This window comes from Lycium ferocissimum, chromosome 6, assembly GCF_029784015.1.
Source record: "Lycium ferocissimum isolate CSIRO_LF1 chromosome 6, AGI_CSIRO_Lferr_CH_V1, whole genome shotgun sequence".
NCBI classification, from domain to species: domain Eukaryota; kingdom Viridiplantae; phylum Streptophyta; class Magnoliopsida; order Solanales; family Solanaceae; genus Lycium; species Lycium ferocissimum.
Window position 1 is genome coordinate 24530489 of NC_081347.1, and position 23859 is coordinate 24554347.

Sequence of the window (23859 nt, forward strand, 5' to 3'; positions counted from 1 at the left end):
GGGGGAAAGGGTGGTTCAGGGTTGGGAACCCGGGGGATCCATGTAAAAAATTAATGAGACGTGATTTGAAACGGCGTGCATTACGCCGATTATCGAAGTTGGCCGTTCGGGATGAGACACGTGGTTGATGGCAGAAGGGACGTGACATAGCTGTTCCTTAAAAATGAAAAGATAAGAATGAGCTTATGAAACCGCCGGTTTGGTGACTCATCCACTTCCGATTATCGGTAAAACTACGGTCCGGGGAAGTGTGGGACCCATACGCTTGTAAAGAACGGATGTATGCAAGATCGGGGACGGGGGGATAAGAAGAGACGAGGCATGAGTACCGAGTATTTCCTTGATTTGGTGGAATTGCACCATGGTGGGCTGATCGAGAAAAGTGAAGCAAATCATTTAGTCGGTATCTCGGACCCGACTCTGCATCACGGCTGTCGGTTTCTCTGTAATGCCGAGTTGATCGTGGTACATTGGTCCGGTTTCTCCATGTGACCGAGTTGATCGTGGCCGTTAGTCCGGTTAATCGATTACAAAATTGTCACGCATCAAGACCGTCTGTCACATTGTACCGACGGCCATACGGTGTCGACCAAATGCGGCCCAACCTTATCCTTTTAGGGTTTTCTTTATTCTAAAAGGATTTTATGTTGTATGCAAGGCCCATAAGGCAAAACTATAAATAAGGGGCATCTTCCTACTTTTAAGGGTTGGCTTTTTGAGATCTATAACATTGTAATAGAAAATATATACATTGAAGCTTTCTCTCTCTCTCATTTTCTGGTCCGAACTAGTGGAGTTGGGTTTATTCATTCAATATATTCTTAGCTTAATCATCAATATTTACGTATTTATTCAAGTTATTAACACATATACTCCTATACACATACCATTGCACACGAATCCATATATACATTCCACATAAACCAAAAATAGATTAAAGTTTATCCACATATCCTATAACTCACTTACAAATTCAATTGATTACCTAAATTCGGGGTAAACATTTTATATACTGAGATTGAGGATAGAGAGCTTCAATTAGCAATATAATCTTAAACACAAGAAATGACAAGGGGAGCTTCAATATGACCTTAGTTTAACTTACCATGTCACCAAATAAATCCAGCAAACTGACTCCAATGCTTAGAGATAGTGCAGTTTGGAAGAGATTATATGCAATTCCCACGCCAATACTAACAAGCATATAACTGCAATTACCATAAATTATATATCATAATTAATGGGCAGAGTAAAAAACGCTTCCTATAATATAGAGAAGTACTTCCTTTGTTTCAATTTATGTGGCACCTTTCGGATTTCGAGAGCCAAAACTTTTAATTTTGACCGTGAATTCGAATATGGAATCTTTAAATTTTTTAAAATAAAATTTATATGTAAAAGGTACTATAAGTCATAATAATTAACAATTCAAAATATTTATAAGGCGTATAAAAAAGTCATGAAAACAAGCGCACTAGCGGCTGGAATTAATAATCAGCGGTGGAGAAGTTGGATTGCAATCAAAATCTGCCAAGTTTAACCTGAAAGCTTTTATTTATACTAGTATGACTTTTTATCGCATTCGTAACCTGTTTGGCTAAGCTTCTGAATATAAATGTTAACGTATTTTTTTAAAAAAAAAAAATATTCTAGAAAATAAAAGTGTTTAGCCAAGCTTATGGCGTTATTGTGAAAAAGAAATGCTTTTAATTTGTAGAAGAAGCTAAAAAATGTAATATCTCCCAAAAATAACTGTTTTGATTATATTAGGGCAAGATTACGCATATCAAAAAGTTCATATTTACCATATTAAGCTAAAACTTCTGTTTTTTCGTAATTTGACACTTAAAAGTCATTGTTATTGAAACAAAGTACTTCTCAATGATCATTTAACTAAACACAAGCTGCTACTCTTTCAAAGTTTCAAAAAGAATTTTTGATTAAAATACAGTATTTTAAGTACTTCTCAAAATAAACTGATTTCAACAATTTGGCCGAACAGGTTATAGTCAATTAACCATACTTCAATTTCAGTTTTTGATGTTTAACACCGAAATGTATAGACTTCAAGTTAAACAACCCATTGTTTGATCATTCAATCAAATAAAAGGAAGAAAAGTTAAAATAAAAAAGAGAGAACTTACATATAAACGTGAAAATTGGTAAACTTAATATCATTAACCTGATAGTCTGAATAGAGAAAACGCTCATAAGATGTGAAATGAGAGCTAGTAAGAAGGATAACGAGTGATCCCACAAGGCAAGACAATGCAAAGAATCTCATCGCGAACATCGTTATTCTTCCCATCTTCTTGCACCTTAATTACTCTACCTCATAATTATTAAACCTTCATTTCATTTATATCCCTTTCTTTCTTATTCCAGAGGGAATAAAAAATCAAATTGTCAAACGTATACTTTAGAATTGAGAATAATTCCTCCACGTTATCTCTGTTCTCTGATTTAAATTTATTACAAACCCTTTTTGAAATAAATTATCTGTATCGTTCAAAGTTCTACTTGTACACACTAAAATATTGTTTCCTCTCTCCCCAGAATCCAAGATATGCATTAAATTTATTTGAAAATCAGCATTTGGCCCTGAAAAATTTCAAATACATCTTGAAATTGTATTTGAAATTTGGAAAACGCATAAAACCTTATTTATTTATTTTTTTCCTTCACTTTTTTCAATTTCAAAGTTTCAGTACATTCAAACAACCATATATTCTTTTCAAAAAGTATAACCAAACACAACTCCATCTTCAACTTCAACTTAATTATTCCAAATAAAGTGAAAAATATTTGGTTTGTATAGCCAAACGCCTACTAAGCTTTGTCTTAACCAATGTCTACATGTCTTTTCCAATTGGCATAGCACTAGTGATATGACCAATATCTTATGTGTGTAGAAATAATACATTTGTTGTTGCTATCACACTTATTATTATTATATCTTTTTAATTGTATTTTTGGAAACGCTACCGATAATACTAATACTTCATATAAAGAATAAAAAAAAATAAAAAAGGTAACGTGCGTTATTTTCCATTTTTAATTGTCTTTTGTTTTCATCATATTAAACAGCTTATATGCAAAGTCTACCCATACGAGGTCAAATATCGTACAAATTTTGATTAACTGAATGCAAATGAAACGAGACGGTATAAAAAAAATACTCCCTCTGTTTCAATTTATGTGAACCCATTTGATTGGGCACGGAGTTTAAGAAAGTAGAGAAGACTTTTAAACTTATGGTGTAAAATGAGTCACATATATTTTGTGTGGATATAAATTATTGCATAAAGGTAAATTGTTTCCAAATATAGAAAGAAGTCATTCTTTTTTACACGGACTAATAAGGAAATAGGTTCACATAAATTGAAACTGAGGGAGTAAGTCACTCTGGCCATCAAAAGAAGAAAAGTGTGCGACCTTCCTTGTATTTTTCTCCAATTGCCCATTTGAAATAGTTTCTAAATTTTAGTGTTGTAGAGTGATACAAAATTTCTTATGGAAAAATATTTCGGATTTTTTTTTTCTTGAAAGTATTTTACTTCATACTAAAATGTAAATGGCCCGTGAAATATGAAATATTAATCTTTTTCACACAGAAGTTATGACAACTACACATGTATTCCCAGCCTACAGCAAAAAACACTTTTAGCAGTTTTACCCTGTTCGGCCATGTAGCATTTGTTTGGAGAAAAAAATGGAGCTTTGCTTGTATCAAATCTAGTTTGGTCATCTAAATTGCTGTTTCTAAGATATTTCAAATTGGATGAAGTAAGTTGGATGTATTTAAATAATGGAAAAGGACAAAAAATATCCCTAGCATTATAAGGCGGATACCCTTCATTCACCTTTCATTCACCTATCATTTAAATACCTGTACCTATAAGTTGGCTCAAGAATACCCCTAAAATTTTATGGTGTTTGAGGCACACCATGTCATACTTGAGTGAGGCTAACTATTGTTTGACATATGGAGCTCTGCACCCCACCCTCCACCATCACTCTCTCTCTTTCTCTTTCTACCCTCCCCCAAATAGTCTATCATTTCTCTTCTTCTTTTTTTCCTCTGTGAAAAGAAAAATTAATTTTCCTTCTCTTCAATTCTTTATTTCCCTTCTAATTAGAAAATGAGAACCTGTTAATTTATAAGGGTGCTTAACCAAAAAAGAAAACATTATAAGGGTGTCTCCCAGACCTTCATGAGTCAGCACTAGCAGTGTTTACAATTTGGTTAAAATTAAATTAATCCAGGTCGCAAATAGACTCAAATTGAATAAATAAATTGACAGTTATTTGGAGTTGATTTATTTTGATTTTAAATTCTTTAAAATCCGATAATATTTGGTTTGGTTTTCCTAGAGGAGATGGAATTGTTGTTGAGTTTTATACAAACTTAAGTTGCCAGATGGAAATTTATATAAATTTATCGATAATTTTCCTAACCTTTATCGTACATTATGCTATTATCTAAAAGGGATTAAAAAGGGCTTTTGTAGTCCTCACAAAACTTTCCCAAAAAATGTCAAACTTTTCAATTAATTACTTCTAGGTCTTGATTTTATTTTTTAAAGTCAATTTTATTTTTTGTTCTTATGGTTTAAAAGTTAGCGAACATTCTACGTTATTTACCTATTCTATCCGATATTCGGTACCCGCATTGGAGCTCGCCTAATCCAGATTCGCATCGCATAGGGCCCAACCAGGGGAAGCGTTCCCTAGGATTTTCTCATACTCAAGTTCGAACCCGAGACTCCTGATTAAGGGAGGAACAACCCCATCCGCTGCACTTTATTTTCCCTGTTGCTTTCTTCTATTGATCTTATCTATTAACCTAAAAATTAGTCATTTCTTCGCTACATATTCTTGCTTCTTGTTATTCTTTGTTTTCTTCTTTTTCATTTGTTGTTTATTATAGATTTTTACATGTAAGCATTTCTTTTACTTTATACTTGTATTATGAAATTTGAGAATTTCTGAAAATTCTTTTACTCATATGTAAGCATTTCTTTTTACTTTATAGTTATACTTTAATGAGTTCATATGTGTTACCAAGATTAGAGCAAAAATTATTAAATGATGCCATATAATGTTGAAAATGAAGACAATATTATCAGTCAACATCGGGTTATCTTTAAAATCTCTTGTTTGGTTAACTAAAATTAATCTTTTAAACACAAAATGAGTTTGAAGTAGGGCGGAATTAGAGTGTCGACTACCGATTTGATCGGATTTTGTCACGACCCAACCTCCCGCGACTCGTCTCTCGGGGCACTTATACATACCTTTTAGATTAGCAAAATATTAAAAGCAAAACGGAAACAATAATTTAATCGGAGTCGAGCGAGATATAGCGCACGAAGGCCGATAAGGCCGTTACAACACATAGATAAGCCATTATCGTATGCAAAACTCACGAACATATACGAACCCACACCACATGTCTACGGACCTGCGAACAAAACGTAATCATATGACGGGACAGGGCCCCGTCGTACCCAGAATAAATATGTACAAATGTAACAGAAAAGTCTATACCAAAATATGGGCTCCGGACAAGGGAGCACTTCAAACAGCCGAACAGATAGCCTAGGCGGGCGGATCAGCAAATCAAACGTCTGTACCTGCGTGGCACGAAACGCAGCCCCCGAAGAAAGGGGGTCAGTACGGAAAATGTACTGAATATGTAAAGCAGAGACTATAATAAATCAAACTAAAATCAGAACGGAATGTGCGGAAAACAAACAAGATGCATCGGTAATCAAAATGCGTATCAGAAATCATAAGTAATGTATGCGCGAAAGCATATGCCAGCAAACCGCCCCGCTACGGGACTCGGTGAACAAAACATAGGCGCCCGTCTCGGCGCCAAATCACATCATACTTGAATAGGGAATATCTCCGAAACAAATCATAACATACCAAATGGCCATATCGAACATAATCGACATAAGCGTACATGGCACATCATACACCACAACCCATGCACGTATATACACCCCCTCACACGGGCGCGGCGAACAATGCAAAGAAATACGCTTGAGAACATATCTGGCCGGGCTCGGTGTGGGAAAATTGAGGCATCCACGAGTGGAGTAGTGAGAAACTAATGCAATGAAAATAACTATGTATATCCAGAGACTCGATGAGGCAGATCAAATAACAAATCAAGTCAATGAAAACGGACGGAGTCATAGCACGTACCTTTCGGACATCACGGAGGGTTATGTCGGAACAGAACGTTCGGATTCGTGATACATATCAGAACACATTGTAGGACGTAACGGAGTATTTAAAACGATTTGTAAGTAACAAATAGAGGAGTAGTTAAAACGTTTCCTCTAAATCCGCTCGAAGACGAGTCATAAACACAGAAGGGTAAAATCGGAAATAGTGGGCCCACCTCGGGTCAAATGAGGTGGCGTACTTAATTCACGTTCGTTGAACCTCATAATGTCATTAGAAAGTGTTTTAGAGTGACCGGATTAGATTTGTACAAATTCTAGATGTCTAAAGACGATCTAGTCAATTGTAACCTAATTGAGTTCAATTCCATTGAATGAAAAAGGCTCAATTTTGGATGTAGATTCCGAGGGATAGGAGCGACTCCAAGAGTTGAATTCGAAGCCAACACATCTATGTCGTGCCATGAAAAGAAAATGGAAGGCTTTACATACTTTTCTTGTCCTTTACGCTTGCCAAAACTCCAATCCCGTTTCGTCAAAAATCTGCAAATGGTCACTTTTACCCGTTACTATTCATGAGACTTGAAATCCCAATCTTGGGTTAATAATTGTCTACCGAAATTTCGTGACACCTCCTCTATAAATACACCACCCCGAGAATTAAACTCGGCCAATTCTTCAACAACGACATCAACAACCATTCCAACAACATTAACAATCCATTCCAAAATACATTATAATGTCAATAACTTTTCTTCGAATATTCCAACACATTTCAATTATGTTCAATTCAACTTCATGTATTCAAACTATCATCAATGCTTACGTATGCCAATAATAATCCGAGGCCATTCAAATACGTCTTAGGAACATCCCAAGGAATCCATATAATGTTCAAACAACCCAAACAACAAGTTAACTTACCCGAAATCCATCAACTATATTAAGGATATCGACAACATATTTTCTTCCTTCACAATTCACAAATTACATCAACGAACCATGCTTTAACAACATTATTCTTAAAAGTTCAAGGAACCGCATTACGTCGTATTAATCCTTAAAATCATCCCACACCAATTTTTGCTTCAACTAGGGATCATTAACCATCATTTTTACATTATATAACGCATGACGACAATGACCAAAATACCATATAACATCAGCTCACCATGGCTGCCCCAAAACTGTCCATACACGGCCATCATCCACAAGTAACATTTCATGAGTTTCATTCATTTTCCGCACTCTACAACAACATACAAACATGCTAAATACAATGAATTCATTATTCCTAATCCTACAATACCTATGCACGGCCAAGTGTCCTTACCCACGGTCCAACTTCAACATCTTATATTCTCATAATTTTCATTCATTTCGACACATTACAACGACACACAACAAGCTAGATAGAATTGTTTCATCACTCCTAACATGCCACACCTATGCACGGCTACACACACATATACACACGGCCACATAGCAACATCCACATATTCATAGTTTCTATCATTTCCACACTTCACAACACCTACAAACCATTCATAATATACAAAAATAAGGATGAAATCTTACCTCTTTCCCTTCACCTCCTCACCACGGCTAGGCCTCAACTTTGTATGAAAGAGTACTTTGCAAGCTTCCACAATCACTCCACGTTGTTCCTCACCTTCTAATGAGTTGAAAAGCTTGAAGAATCTATTTTTTTGGACAAGTTTTCCTTGGCTTGCTCGGCTAGGAGAGGGAGCCGTATGGTTGCTCCTCTCTTTTTCTCTAAGTTTCTTGAACTTTCCTTGGGAGAAAATGATGAAGATGACTAATAAGTCATCTTTCTCTATACATATATTTACCTTCCATGTGGCCATGGCCCACATCCATGTGGCCGGCCACATGGCTCTCCTTTCTTTTTCTTTTTTTTGATGAATTTTTAACTTTCTAAGGTAACCTTTTGGTCCCAAATGTTTCCCTAATGTCCCATGCCAATAACACTTGCAAGCAACTCATGACGTAACATAAAATCGTAGTTAAAGATCTCGACTTCTTGTCCCAAGGTAGTCTTATCCCTAACTTTCCGCCATCAACTCGGAATGTTCCAATATACGAAAATGCGAGGTATAACATTCTTCCCCCCTTTAGAACATTCGTCCTCGAATGTTCAACTAGTCTTATGGGAGCTTAAGAGGCCCCGGGGGGGGGGGGGTCCCATTACTTGTCATATCATGCAGTCTCATTTCCCGATTACGTTACCTCTTTGGCTATTCGAATCACCTTCTTCCTGTCGTTACCTCGCCACTGTGCCTCAACCCAGGCCACGTCTTTGCTACGCAACATTCTTACCTCACGCACAACGTAATAAGGTCCAAAATATATCCTGAGTGGGACCTTTCTCCTCGTCGAGCCTTATTATACCTTTCATATGACACAAAGATTTACTCTCTTTTGATAGCCGGCTAATTCTGATCAATTCATTCAAATCATCTTCTACCCAACTTGAAATATCCTAAACACATTACCCCGGATCATCCTTTTTGTTCTTAACTTAAACCCTTCTATTGTCCCCCACTTAGCCGTCATACCATGTGGACTTCTAGATTTTCTAACTTGCTCCGGCGAGGAATCTTAACCGTAGTCCGAACATTTGTATCGAATATGCTATAGCTTCGACCGTCCTTATCTTGTACTTGCGTCCCTCATACTCGCTTCCCCCGCTTGGGGGCGTGCTTACTATTACCCGATTATACTCTATCCTATGTCTACATTCCCAATTTCAATCCGGCGATATTTGATCCCGACGTGCTGATCCTCTGACCTCCCACCTACTCGCTTTTTTTTTCCTTTTCCAAATATCAGTGCATCCGAACTGTCCGAACTTAATCCGTGGCAAGAACAACATCAACTTGTCTTATAGCATTTGTGCCATTCATACTATTTCCCATTTAAGCTTTGCTACCTTGTCCGCTTAAGGCCTTTTCTATACCGCCCCGAGGGTTCTTTGGAACACACATATCATTGATATAACTATATATGGGACACACACTACGCGGACATGTAGTCGCTATCATCTCACTTACAAAATATTTCCAAACACTATTCGAACTCACCCCAATTCCGAAATCGTGACACATCCCCTTCTTCCTTACCGGTCTAATTTGCCTCGTTCCACGTGACCTCCTAAAACATTCGTCTACTCAGTATATTCCAAGTCCCTTTAGACTACTCTAGCTTCCCATTCGCTTCTTTTGGCTGAAGTTGTAAAGTTTTCAGAAACTTCCCAGGGGGGTCACCCATCGTGAAATTTCCTTCACACTAGCACGCTTAACTTTGAATCTCCGTCGGAATACAATACTTTAATCTTTGGTATTTTCGCGTTCTCTCCGGTGCATGACCTCCGTCACGTAATTTGGGGTAAAGTAAAGTCTGAAAGGTTTCGGACGCCCTCGTGACACAATTACAATTTTACCCTTCTTGATCCCCCGTGTTCACTTTTCATCTACGGACACAACTACCTTCCGCCCTCGACTCCCAGATCCACTATAATAATGAACACACCTTAATTATCCCGATTTCCGAGCGTTTGACTATCGACCCTTACAATCCGGCTTACCGCCATTATGTAACAGTTATGTAACAAATACACACATATATAGAACAAATTTCAATAAATACTCGTATACCTGTGGACGAGCTGTCTCCAGCCTGATCTAGTAGGCTATAGAGCGAAGGGTACCCCTCCTCGTCATCCCCCTCGTCTGAATCCGAGAGATATAGGTAGTCCGACGACTCCTGGTTCACCGATGACCAGGACAGAGGGCTAGAGTACGGCGTAACACTCACTGAGGAAGCTGGCGGAACATAGTGCTCCACCATAGGAGCGGCTGGCTCAATGTCGGGGAGCTCCTCTCCGTGCCCCCGCCCCATACTCGGACGGATCCGTGTCGTAGCTGCTCTCTGGAAGATCCTCCTCACTGGGGGTCGCAGACTCCGGAGGAATCGTCGCCGGATCCTCCGAAGGATCAGTCTCAATCGAATAGCTAGGGCTCCTCCTGCTAGGCCCTACCTCCTCCCTGGGGGTCAAACACTCTGGAGGGATCGTAGCAGGATCCTCTGAGGGGTCCGTCTCAATAGAGTAGCCGGGGCTCCTCTGCCGGGCCCGAGCACCGAGGTCTGAGCATACCTTAGGGGCCTTGTTGGCACCCCTATCATCGAAGGCGACCTCTTCATCTTCTATCAATGCGTACCTACTGCGAAGAAAGCGTCGAAGTGGTCTTCCCTGAACTGCGGCTCTACATCGCACGATCTAAGACGAAGAAAGGTCATTGATTCCTAAATGCCCCCTACCCTTTGTTTATAAGTGTGGCCGGCTTCACACCATAAACAAGGCTCTGCCGGACACGGTCTGTAGACATTCCGAGGACCTAACCGCTCTGATACCACTTTTGTCACGACCCAACTCCGTAGGCCGCGACTCGTACCCTAGCTGGGCACTTATACGTACCTTACCCTAGATTAGCAAAATATTAAAAGTAAACGGAAACAATAATTTAATCAGGTCAAGCAGATACAGCGCACGAAGGCCGATAAGGCCGTTACAACACATAGATAAGCCATAATCGTACGCAAAACTCACGAACATATACAGAACCCACACCACATGTCTACAGACCTCTACAGAACAAAACGTAATCATATGACGGGACAGGGCCCCGTCGTACCCAGAAATAAATATGTACAAATGTAACGAGAAAAGTCTATATCAAAATATGGGCTCGGACAAGGGAGCACTTCAAGCAACCGAACGGATAGCCTAGGCGGGCGGATCGACAAATCAAACGTACGTACTGCGTGGCACGAAACGCAGCCCCCGAAGAAAGGGGGGTCAGTACGAAAAATGTACTGAATATGTAAAGCAGAGACTATAATAAATCAAACTAAAATCAGAACGGAATGTGCGGAAAACAAACAAGATGCATCGGTAATCAAAATGCGTATCAGAAATCATAAGTAATGTATGCAGAAAGCATATGCCAAAACCGGCCCCGCTATGGGACTCGGTGAACAAAACATAGGCGCCCCCGTCTCCGGCGCCAAATCACATCATACTTCAGAATAGGGAATATCTCCGAAACAAATCATAACATACCAAATGGCCATATCAGAACATAATCAGCATAAGCGTACATGGCACATCATACACCACAACCCATGCACGTATATACCTGCCCCCTCACACCGGGGCGCGGCGAACAATGCAAAGAAATACGCTTGAGAACATATCCTGGCCCGGGCTCAGTGTGGGAAACATTGAGGCATCCACGAGTGGAGTAGTGAGAAACTAATGCAATGAAAATAACATATGTATATCCAGAGACTCGATGAGGCAGATCAAATAACAAATCAAGTCAATGAAAACGGACGGAGTCATAGCACGTACCTTTCGGACATCACGGAGGGTTATGTCGGAACAGAACGTTCGGATTCGTGATACATATCAGAACACATTATAGGACGTAACGGAGTATTTAAAACGATTTTTAAGTAACAAATAGAGGAGTAGTTAAAACGTTTCCTCTAAATCCGCTCGAAGACGAGTCATAAACACAGAAGGGTAAAATCGGAAATAGTGGGCCCACCTCGGGTCAAATGAGGTGGCGTACTTAATTCACGTTCGTTGAACCTCATAATGTCATTAGAAAGTGTTTTAGAGTGACCGGATTAGATTTGTACAAATTCTAGATGTCTAAAGACTATCTAGTCAATTGTAGCCTAATTGAGTTCAATTCCATTGAATGAAAAAGGCTCAATTTTAGATGTAGATTCCGAGAGATAGGAGCGACTCCAAGAGTTGAATTCGAAGCCAACACATCTATGTCGTGCCATGAAAAGAAAATGGAAGGCTTTACATACTTTTCTTGTCCTTTACGCTTGCCAAAACTCCAATCCCGTTTCGTCAAAAATCTGCAAATGGTCACTTTTACCCGTTACTATTCATGAGACTTGAAATCCCAATCTTGGGTTAATAATTGTCTACCGAAATTTCGGCAGCACCTCCTCTATAAATACACCACCCCGAGAATTAAACTCGGCCAATTCTTCAACAACGACATCAACAACCATTCCAACAACATTAACAATCCATTCCAAAATACATTATAATGTCAATAACTTTTCTTCGAATATTCCAACACATTTCAATTATGTTCAATTCAATTTCATGTATTCAAACTATCATCAATGCTTACGTATGCCAATAATAATCCGAGGCCATTCAAATACGTCTTAGGGACATCCCAAGGAATCCATATAATGTTCAAACAACCCAAACAACAAGTTAACTTACCCGAAATTCATCAACTATATTAAGGATATCGACAACATATTTTCTTCCTTCACAATTCACAAATTACATCAACAAACCATGCTTTAACAACATTATTCTTAAAAGTTCAAGAAACCGCATTACGTCGTATTAATCCTTAAAATCAGCCCACACCAATTTTGCTTCAACTAGGGATCATTAACCATCATTTTTACATTATATAACGCATGACGACAATGACCAAAATACCATATAACATCAGCTCACCATGGCTGCCCCAAAACTGTCCATACACGACCATCATCCACAAGTAACATTTCATGAGTTTCATTCATTTTCCGCACTCTACAACAACATACAAACATGCTATATACAATGAATTCATTATTCCTAATCCTACAATACCTATGCACGGCCAAGTGTCCTTACCCACGGTCCAACTTCAACATCTTATATTCTCATAATTTTCATTCATTTCGACACATTACAACGACACACAACAAGCTAGATAGAATTGTTTCATCACTCCTAACATGCCACACCTATGCACGGCTACACACACATATACACACGGCCACATAGCAACATCCACATATTCATAGTTTCTATCATTTCCACACTTCACAACACCTACAAACCATTCATAATATACAAAAATAAGGATGAAATCTTACCTCTTTCCCTTCACCTCCTCACCACGGCTAGGCCTCAACTTTGCATGAAAGAGTACTTTGCAAGCTTCCACAATTACTCCACGTTGTTCCTCACCTTCTAATGAGTTGAAAAGCTTGAAGAATCTATTTTTTTGGACCAAGTTTTCCTTGGCTTGCTCGGCTAGGAGAGGAGCCGTATGGTTCTCTCTCTTTTTCTCTAAGTTTCTTGAACTTTCCTTGGGAGAAAATGATGAAGATGACTAATAAGTCATCTTTCTCTATACATATATTTACCTTCCATGTGGCCATGGCCCACATCCATGTGGCCGGCCACATGGCTCTCCTTTCTTTTTTTTTTTTTTTTTTTTTTTGATGAATTTTTAACTTTCTAAGGTAACCTTTTGGTCCCAAATGTTTCCCTAATGTCCCATGCCAATAGCACTTGCAAGCAACTCATGACGTAACATAAAATCGTAGTTAATGATCTCGACTTCTTGTCCCAAAGTAGTCTTATCCCTAACTTTCCGCCATCAACTCGGAATGTTCCAATATACGAAAATGCGAGGTATAACAGATTTGGTAGCACTTTGGTTCAAATTCTGTATTTGTCTTAAAAGTTCATTAAATATGTATAAATTATTAATTTAGAACTAAATAACTTAAAAAATTAGGATTCGAAACTCATATATTTCAAATTATAGCTCTGCATTTAATTTGAAGTAAATAATTTCATCAAAATGAAAGTTAAGATATTAAAGGAGTGAAATGAAAGTTTTGGTTTTATATATTGAAAATATACTTATTTGAAGTTTAATTGTACCGACATAAATTATATTTCTTTAATTAAAATATTACTTTTTTATATCTGGAGTTGGCCCCGGGCTTAGCACGGGCCTCATGAGACTATTATTGTTTATAATGTCGTATTTTACAATATATAAAGTCTTTAAGTTCGTGACAAATATATTACAGTAATATTATTATTTATATTGGTAAGAATTATTTCAATTTCATAACATGTTTGTCATATATTTGTAATACGTTACGTTATATTTTGTATATAAAACGTTAGTTATTAACATTAAGATTTGAATAGTTTAATTCAAAATTCAAAAATATCTCTATAGTTAAAAAGTAGGCAATCTTTCTTTCCTTTTTTATAATTTTTCCAACAAATTTCAATATTTTCTAAAGAAAAATAAAATCATAAAATTTATTATAAAAATCTTTTGGGGTCGTAAAATTTTCGAGGCCCAAAACAAAGGGTTTACTAGCATCCTCCTTGAGCACCTATCTTGATTCTTCTTTAGAGGAGAAGTTGTGATTTCAAGAATAAAATAATATATTATACATATATTAGTAAACTGGTCCGCGCTTCGCGCGGTCGCAAAACACTTCAGTTACAAAACAAAATTTTCTTATTGTTGAACATCAAATAATCAAATAAAAGAATTATAACAACTAAAAATGTCTTTAAATTTACATGGAACAAATAATCTAAATTACTAATTTATAATTTCAAATTAGAGATATTTCATAAAACTTTTATGTAAAAAACGAAGCCAAAAATTCAACCCCATAACTTAATCTTATGAAAGTGTAACGTACCATAACATCACAATAAAAAATTCTTTTACATCATAAATATACTTCGTAAAAGAAAATTTACACATTTAATTTCGATCATTTAGAAATATTACACTTCACTAAATGTTTAATTTTAGGTGAAATTACTTTTTTCATTATTAGATCTTCTTTTGTAAATGTATATGTGTAAGTAAATATATTATTGTACATGATTGTATTTTTAAATATATATTTGATATATGTCGTAAGTTAAAAATATAATTGTCTTAGAAAGATTTCTTTAATCTAAGAATAAAATCAAAGGTAAATGAAAGGCAACAAAATAAGGAAAGAACATCGAGCAATATTTAAAATTTCTCCGAATTAAGGGAATGCACAGACACCCACTAAAGGTGCGATACGTGCGCTGGGTAGTCAAGATGTATCTTGTCAACTGTCAGAAACGCTTCATTCACAGAATTTTGGAAGCCTCTTCCACTTCCCGATCACACTTGTTCAAGTCACCGAAAAGTGGGGGACTATCTATATTAGGGAAAATTCGTGTAATACAACTGGACGAATGCTATGGTGAGACGTGTCAGTAAGGGGTGAGTCAGGTCTAAGTTAGCACTCAAGGACTCCAGAGGTAATTTAATTACACTGGAGGCACCATAAAATTCAGGTCGGGTGGTCCGTTGAAATGAAATGTTACCGGTTTAAGAGGCCAATGATCAACCGTTACAAAAAAGACTGTGCACCTCCCACGGAATATTAATAAACATTATTTCTCTCTTTGTTTTCCATCATTATTGTGACATTGATTTGTATTATTAGTGAGGGCGAAATTAATGGAATATGTGCCCCGGAGTGTGTGTCACGCCCCAAAATCCACCTTGGACGCAGCAGGCATCTGATGCTATGAACAACACCGCAAGCACCTTAAAAAATCAATAAACATCTATTCTCTTTCAATAGTCTTATAATATTTATTTAAAATGGTCATATATGGATAACTAAAAGCATACTCATACTTTTAAAAAAAATCAGTTTAAGTCTAATATGAATAATCAACTGTAAAACATGGCAGACGCCTCAATTAGTCGTACGAGACTTTCAACCTCTCCATAATATGATAACTATATATGGAGCTTTTAAGTACATAACATGGTCTAACACATCGGGACACAACCCGAAAACTAAAAACAATAAAACTAGATAGATCGGGTGTCCCACGAATAAGGGTGTGGGCTCACTAATAAGTCTAGAAAGAAGCAAGTTCTCCTATTCCGTACGCGTACCACGAACCCGCTCTTCTTCGTTACGTAACATACCATAAAAAACAACAATGGTATGCCTGAGTGCTGGGTACTCAGTGAATGTCTCTGGGACAATGGTTAATACCAAAATATATAAGTAATAAGTATAATTGAACAATATTGAGAAACAGTTCAAAACAAATGATAACGTTTCATGAATATCCAATATAAGACAATGATGAAGAAATAATCACTTTGAATATATAAGTCGTTCTCGTTACCTTATGTTCTTTCAAACAGTTTGAAATCTAAAGATAGAGTAAGCTAGTAACCTCAGTAAAATAACCAGCAAAGCCAATACCACATAAATATATCAATTTTGATTTATTGTACCGTTTATCACGTTATGTCTTCTCACTCATAAACCCAAGATCATCAACAAGTCACTCACAAGCAACCAAAGTATCACACATGCCAATACATGCCCAAATCAAGATAATGAAGGGATGGCTACTTAAGCATCCCTAAAACAGCATAGAAGCACCACATCGGGTTTGTCACCCTCGATGTCTATCCTTCCTCCCGAATAGCTAGGAAAAACCATATCCGGGTTATGAACCCTCGATGGCTATCATTCCTCCCAAATAGATAGAAAAAATCACATAGGGATTATGAACCCTCGATGGCTATCCTTCCTCCCGAATATCTAGGCAAACTACATTAGGATCCATAGTGACTACCCTTCCTCCCGAGTAGCTAGGCCAAACACAAACAACAGAAATCATGGCAAAATAGCCAAATCACAATCATGGCATAGAAGCCGAATCACTCTTTATGGATTATGTTCATCATCCCGTGAGTAGGGGTACATCAAATCATTAATGGGTTTATAAACCAGCTTCAAGTCATTAAATGAGTTTCAAGTTCAACACAATCCGTTCACAGAGCAAAACACATGAAATATCCAAGGTTTCCGAAATCAAGTTTAAGCATCCCTTATGGGGTAAATCACGTTCCAAGATCAAAGCTTTATATTTCAATTTAAATTATCCTTTGATAAGGGAAAATCATGTATACATATATATAATAACGCATAAAGGTTTTAATGCAGGCTTGTCCCTCACGCACACAAACCTTGCCAAAGAACCACTTTACCATTTGAAAAGAGACATACCTCGATTCCCACTATAACGCTACCAAACGGGTCTTTCTGAGGTTCATCAATCACTCTACAATAATTAATAATAAAGTTCATAACTTTAACCAAATTCTAAAAGTTCCTACCCTTATAAAAAAACTAGGCTTTTTCGTGCCCAAAAATGTATTCTTGAATTCCCTATGAATCAACCATTGATTCTGATTGTTTATAATACCTTACACTAGTCTCATGCCTCTCAATAACCTTAGTAAGAATCATAGAACATACCTTTAAGAAGTTTACCAAAGTGTCATTCAACTTCTCTTTCTGCGGTTTTCAAGAATCTATGGTTTTGAAGGATGAACTACAACTAATTTGATATTAGATTGATGTAAAACCAATGGGTTTGAACAAGAACTTGTCTTAGAGTTTGAGAGAGGTCTTTAGGGTTCTTTTCCTCTAAAAAAGTCAGCCAAAACAAAGTGGGGAAGGGTTATAACGAAGTTAGGCTTTTAAAAAAGGTCGTTCTCGGTGCGCGGCCACGCAGCTGGATGCCCAACCATGTAGCTACGGTAGTAAAACTGCCTCCAGTGCGCGATCACACACCTGAAGCCACTTCGCGCAGACTACATAGTGCCCAGTAAAATGGGAATACCTCCTAGCATAAAGCTCCAATTGAACTCCATAATATATGGTTGGAAAGGTATTTCAAAGACCTACGACTTTCGTGTTTTGAGTTTTCTCAAATTCCCATGCAAATATCTGCAAATTAGTCGTAAGTGAAACATACCCCAGACTTAGACGAATTTAAGAGCTCTTATAAACTTCACTATTTTTTTTTACTTCAAAACGACTATCTTTCACCCGTATTCATCTCGAAAAGATTCATATAGATAAAATGTTACCTCTATACTAATTTTTAATCATTCACACCTAACCCGTATTTACAGAATGTTACATTATCCCCCTCTCAGGATCATTCATTCCCAAATGAAAGTCATGGCCTAAGATTTTCACTGAACTTCAAATTTTTCAAAATTTCCAGAGTTCTTTTGCAAGACAAGCTATTCCAAAGATAACGTATTAACTAACCACCCAATAATGCCAACATGGTTTTCACAGGAATTCCCACAACTATATCATTCAAGCCTAAACACAAAATGAGTAATTCATACCTTTAGTCTATACTTTCGCAAGAATTCAATAACCCAAAGGTTCAATACATACTTGGGATAGGGAATAAGTTAAGGTATTACGGATTGAGTATCATTGACAGCAGCTAGATGATACATACACCCCTTCGAGATCATTAGATGAGTCTTAAGATACGAAATAAGTCTACCTCGAGGTTTAACAATATCATTCCTTTACTGTATAATGGGTTCATCAGGAAATTCAAGCCTAACTATTTTGATTATCAATCCAGAGTTTCACAATGCTTAGAAAGCCAGTCTATCCCCATAATCACATCAAAGTTCACCATTTTAATCCAATTGGACTTGCTCGAGAAACATAGAGATCTTGCATACGTCGGGATGGTGGCTCAAAAGCAGCAGATGAAATGATATTGTAATCGTCAAACCAATCTTTGACATTTCAAAATCAGAGACTTGGTACTTAGAAAGGTGACCCATGACACCAGGGATGCAAATGCAGAAAAGTTAGGTTCGAATTGGGAAGGATCGTATAAAGTCACTGGGATAGACGATAAAGGATGTTATCGGTTCGAAGACAAAGATGGACAACAGCTTTTGAGCAATTGGAACGTCAACCATCTGAAACGTTACTATGTCTAACCAGGAAAAATGTGGCCAAATGAGCTGCACTCCTTTTTTTTTTTTTTTGCCGATTTTTGTCCCAATTGGGTTTTTCCGGCAAGGTTTTTAATAAGGTAGCACCCTGTGGTTTTTATGACTTTTTCCCCAAATCTATTATCCATTTCTTGGGTCTTCATTCTTTACACCCAAACATTGGGGGCTATAATATCCCTACCGTCAGAACTGAACATGAATATGTAATCGCACTCCTCGGCATAGCATGATTGTGTAATGTCACTCATCAGCATTTTTTTCCACTTTTTTGGCAAGCTTCAAGCCCAACATACTAACACCGGGGGCTAATCGGTCGATGGAACTAAAACATCTTACGCATATAAGCGGGCTGACCACATTAGATAGCAGACGAGTTCTTTCAACGTTTTCATTACATTTTTAAATCAAAGGAATAAGTAAGACTTTCCTTTTAATGATAAATTCTTGCCACTAAAAGCAAAGATTATCAAACGGATATTGTTTATGACATACCGAAAACTTGTGCCAAAACGAATGGTAGACGTCCTTTTCTAAAGCACCGTAAAATTTGGGTCCTCTCTTATCCGCATAACTCAAAACCTTATTAAGGAAAAAGTTGGGTTCGATTGCCTTAGAATTCGAACAAAATTCTACAGGTGTAAAGAAATTGAAACTGTGTATATTAAATGAGAAACTGCTCAGGTTCCTTTAAGGGAATTTAAGTTTGAGAAAACGTACGAACTTCCTCATGTGATGGTTAAAATCCAGCAAACTTGAAAAGTTTACCTTTCAACTCAAAAGGGTCGATTGATCCTTAAAGATACACTAATCGGGTCAAAAATAAAACCCTCTAGTTCTAATTTATAAAGCCTTAAATCACTAGGCGTTGTGCGGGTTGTCTGTGTTAAAAAATAAACCGTGCAAAGAGAGTTTAATATGAGAAACAAGGCAGTAATAGCATCAAAATGATTCATATCATATTATAAGTTCTCCAAACCTATAAGGGCCCGGAGGCAAAAGTTCATAGGCTTGCGAAAGGAACCGACACACTCGGTTCCATGGTCCGCCAAGGCTTTTACAAGTGCAGGCGCACAAAACAAATACTACTCAAGAGGGGCTGAATTCGGGAGCTGAGAAGGTGCTAAGGCTTCTGAAGCGTCACTAGTGAGTTAGTCTGTATGCACAACCAGTTGAAGGACTTAGCCTTCAGCCGGAACCTCCTCTTTGATGCCATCCTCCTCTTCACCGAAGGAGTCATCCCCTTCATCTTCGGGCTGAGGTTCTTCTTCAGAGGGCTCCACTGACCTCTGCTCAAGTCGGAGGTCTTCTTCAATTTCAGCATCAAGGTCAGTAAAGCTACCAGCTCTAACTACTTCGAGAGTTCTCCTCTACATCTGATAACCACTCTAGATTAGGGCCAAATTGTGGCTATCGATGGAGGATAAGAGCTTGTCCTCGAAAATCTCGGCGGCATGAGTAAGATCAGTACTATTACTACGGAGAGCCGCATTGGTATTTGACAGCTCTAAGTTGGCCTCCCGATGTTGTTAATTCTGAGCCGCGACTACGGCCATTCGGGTTTTTAGATCCTCTTTTTCTTTTTAGACGGCAACAACCTTGTTGTTCTTTGTTTGAAGAAGTTCCTCTAAAGACCGCACATCCACCTCCAGGCCAGAAATAGGCACCGTCACCTCAGCCATGGTGTCATTAGCCTGGATCCATCTCTTCCTCCAGTTCTCGACACGGTTCTGAAGAATGGTGGCTTGCTGGCTGAAAGCTTCTTTGTCGGCCTCCGATTTCCCAAGTTTTGCTTCCAATTCTTTAATAAAATCAAGCTTAGCCTCTGCCGCCAATATCCAGTCCACCGTCGAATCCCTCTCATTAGCTAGAGCGGCCTTTTCTCCAATCATATTCTAGAGGCCTTAGTTGCATAGGAAGTTGGACTGCACAAGATTAAGAAGGAAAAATCAAAGTTATGATTTGAAAAGAAAAAAGAGGAAAAAAAGGAAGGGGTGAAAGCTCCTAGGTCGAGAAGGAAATTACTCGGGCTGTAGCATGCTTACCAGTATTGATCATGCACCCAGATAAAACTTCACGCGTTCTCTTCTGGTCCCTTTCCAAAGATACTTGTTTTATATAGTTTGCCACTCCCATGAGTTTGGACAGCAGGTGGCATTCGGCGAGGACTTGGAAAGTAACCAACCTGAATTCATTTTGCTCCTCTATCGGGGTCGAATATTCATTCGCTAATCCCTCTCACTGTGAGTAGGGGCGACGTTCTCAAGAAGGTGAATTCCCCCGGGGGGCAGCAGGCACTTGCAATGGAGAAGTTGGTGCGGAAACTAGTGGGGGAGCTGGTAGAGAAAGCGGTGGAGGATGCAGAACTGGTATTGTAGAAGAAGTTGAGGGCAGCGCATTCAAGATCATAGCACCGGAGCCAACAAGGCTAAATGAGGATTGAGTTCTCGAAGCCCTGCGCTTCACGATGTCCATCTCAGCTTACAAGAAGGATTCTTCCATAGGGAAGGCAATGGGACCCTCGGCTCTCTCCCTCCGGACACTCCTCAAAGGGGCTAATCATCCTTTTCGGTCTCCTAGTTGTCTAAATCAACTATAAACGAGATACCGGCGGTGGCGGGAGTAGAGGCTGTCTGTTGACACCTAATTTTTTACCTCCCGCAATTTATTTTAAGTACTCGAAGTCCTTGGACAATAAGTAAAATCAGCTGCGCACCTTAAAAGGTCTAGATGATTTTTACGAAAATTATTTGGGATAATATTTCACCCCTTTAAATTAATAAAGAGATTTCTAGGTTATCTTAAATTTTGTGGAAATTAATTGAGGTTTTATAACATTCAGAGAGTATTTTTATTAAAATTAATCAAAGGCAAAAACCATTTTAAATAATTATTTACTTAATTGACTAAATAAAGGAAATTAGATTAATGAGTAATTTATTCTATTTTATTGTCCAAGGCATTTTGAGTAATTAAAAAAATTGATCATTTTACCCCTCAAACCTTGATTCTGTGTGTTTGCGTAGTTGTTTAATTGATAAATTATCTGGTTAATTAATTTGATTAATTATTGGGACCATTATCTGCAAAATGATTTTTTTTAACAAGTCATGTTTTAGAATTAATTAAGTCCTAATAGGCTAATGATTGGGTTTTGATTTTTATGTTTTATCCCCGACCCTCCATATATATATATATATACATATATGTGTGTGTGTGTGTGTGTGTGTATGTATGTATGTATGTATACTTACAGTGGCCCATTTTTTTTTTTAAAGGGGACTGAACCCAGGCCCAATCGCCCAAGCCCAGCCCAAGGCAGAGTAATAATACTCCCCGCCTCATTATCAAAGACCCCTAAGGGGGTAATTCCCCTTTCTCTCAAGGCTAGGGTTCAAAATCCTCACCGCCACCCTACCCCTCCCCCTCCCCCTTACGCGGTTGTCCCATTGCCACCTGAGCATGAACATGGCTCGACGTAGAGGAAAGGACGGAGCATTTATTGCTCACGTCCTCCTTCAGGCCTCCTCTTCCACAAATTCTAGCCAAGCAGCCCCTAAAGGTACAGACAACCCCTTTCTTTATATTTTCCGTCATTTATGTTAGTGTTAAAGTGATTTGAGCCATTGATTTCGGTTTTACCTCAAATCTGGGTCATGTGTTGGATTTTGAGTGAGGACTTGTGTAAATCTGCAAGTCCCACATCGGTTGTACGAGTTCTAAGATGTGTTTTGGGGTTCTATAAATAGAACCCCATTTGTTCAAGAAAAAAAAAAGAGGTTGGAACCGAGAAAGGATTGAAAATTACGATTTTTTCAAAGTTTTAAAGTTCCATCAGTCAAAATTTTAAGCTTAGCCGAAAGGTTTTAGTTTTTTTTTTAGTTCTAAAGTTTTTGCATTTTTATTTGGTTGTGGTGTTGGTGTCTGAGTTTGGCATTGGAAGGATAGAAGCATCCAAGTCCATTGCTTGCCCCGGTTGCACTCACAAAAGGTAAACAAATTTTAGTTTATTGCCTTCTATTTAGATTTCTGTCTATATTAGTGTAGTTTAATGTGATTAAGAGTATTATGTGTGGTTTAGAATATAGTTTAAGATAATGTGCTTGTTTGATTTAGATTTCCATTTAGATTTCTGTCTATATCATGCTGGTTTAAAGTGATTAAGAGTGTTACATGTGGTTTAGAATATAGTTTAAGCTAATATCTTTGGTTTGATTTAGATTTCCATTTAAATTTCTGTCTAATATCATGCTTGTTTAATGTGATTAAGGGTATCATGTGTGGTTTAGAATATAGTTTAAGCTATGTGTTTGTTTGATGTGTGTATAATGAGTCTTATGTTTTAAATTGGAACTAAAGGGGGTCTCTTATGTGTTATGTCGGGCTTAGTCCAATGTGTTCCATGTAACAGTACTTGGCTTAATGTTATAGGACCTTTGAGTGATTTATTTGGATTACTTTCTTGGCTGTGTCCATTTAGAAATGTGTTTGGTTTGAAGGTTAATTCAAAAAAGGGGGCCAAAAGGCCTGTTAAAGTGAGGTGTTTGACCTGGTTTTGAGTAATCTATTGGTAGTATTTTTTTTTTTTTTTTGGAGATTTGTTTAAAGGTTGAAGATTTGTTATGTATGAACTTAGCCTGAAACTATTCTTCCTACTTAATCATATGTTTGGTTGGGAGGTTGATGGTTGACATATATTGGACCTAGTCTGATCCTGTTTGGTCCTACTTGATCATATTTGGTTTGAAGATTGAAGGTTTACTGTGTGCTATATCTAATTCTATTTGTCCTACTTGGTGGATGTGTTTGGCTTCAAGGGTAGTTAATGGCCACAGGTGGTTAAGTAAGATGTTGGCTTGATTCTTGTTTGTTCCATCTAGTAATATCTAATTGGAAGGTTGGTCTGAGGTCCTAATACTTGG

At 37.8% G+C, this 23859-nt stretch overlaps 1 protein-coding gene across 1 annotated transcript in view; it reads right to left on the reverse strand.

The window, feature by feature from the left end:
• The window catches only part of LOC132061226 (CASP-like protein PIMP1), a 9042-nt gene extending 6734 nt beyond the window's left edge, over window positions 1-2308 (reverse strand). Inside the window, exons 1-2 of the mRNA XM_059454078.1 lie at window positions 2145-2308; window positions 1106-1208 (exon numbers count right to left, since the gene is read on the reverse strand). Of these exons, the coding sequence (XP_059310061.1) occupies window positions 1106-1208; window positions 2145-2308 (267 nt within the window). The remainder of the gene's footprint in view (window positions 1-1105; window positions 1209-2144) is intronic.
• Window positions 2309-23859: the final 21551 nt, after the last annotated feature.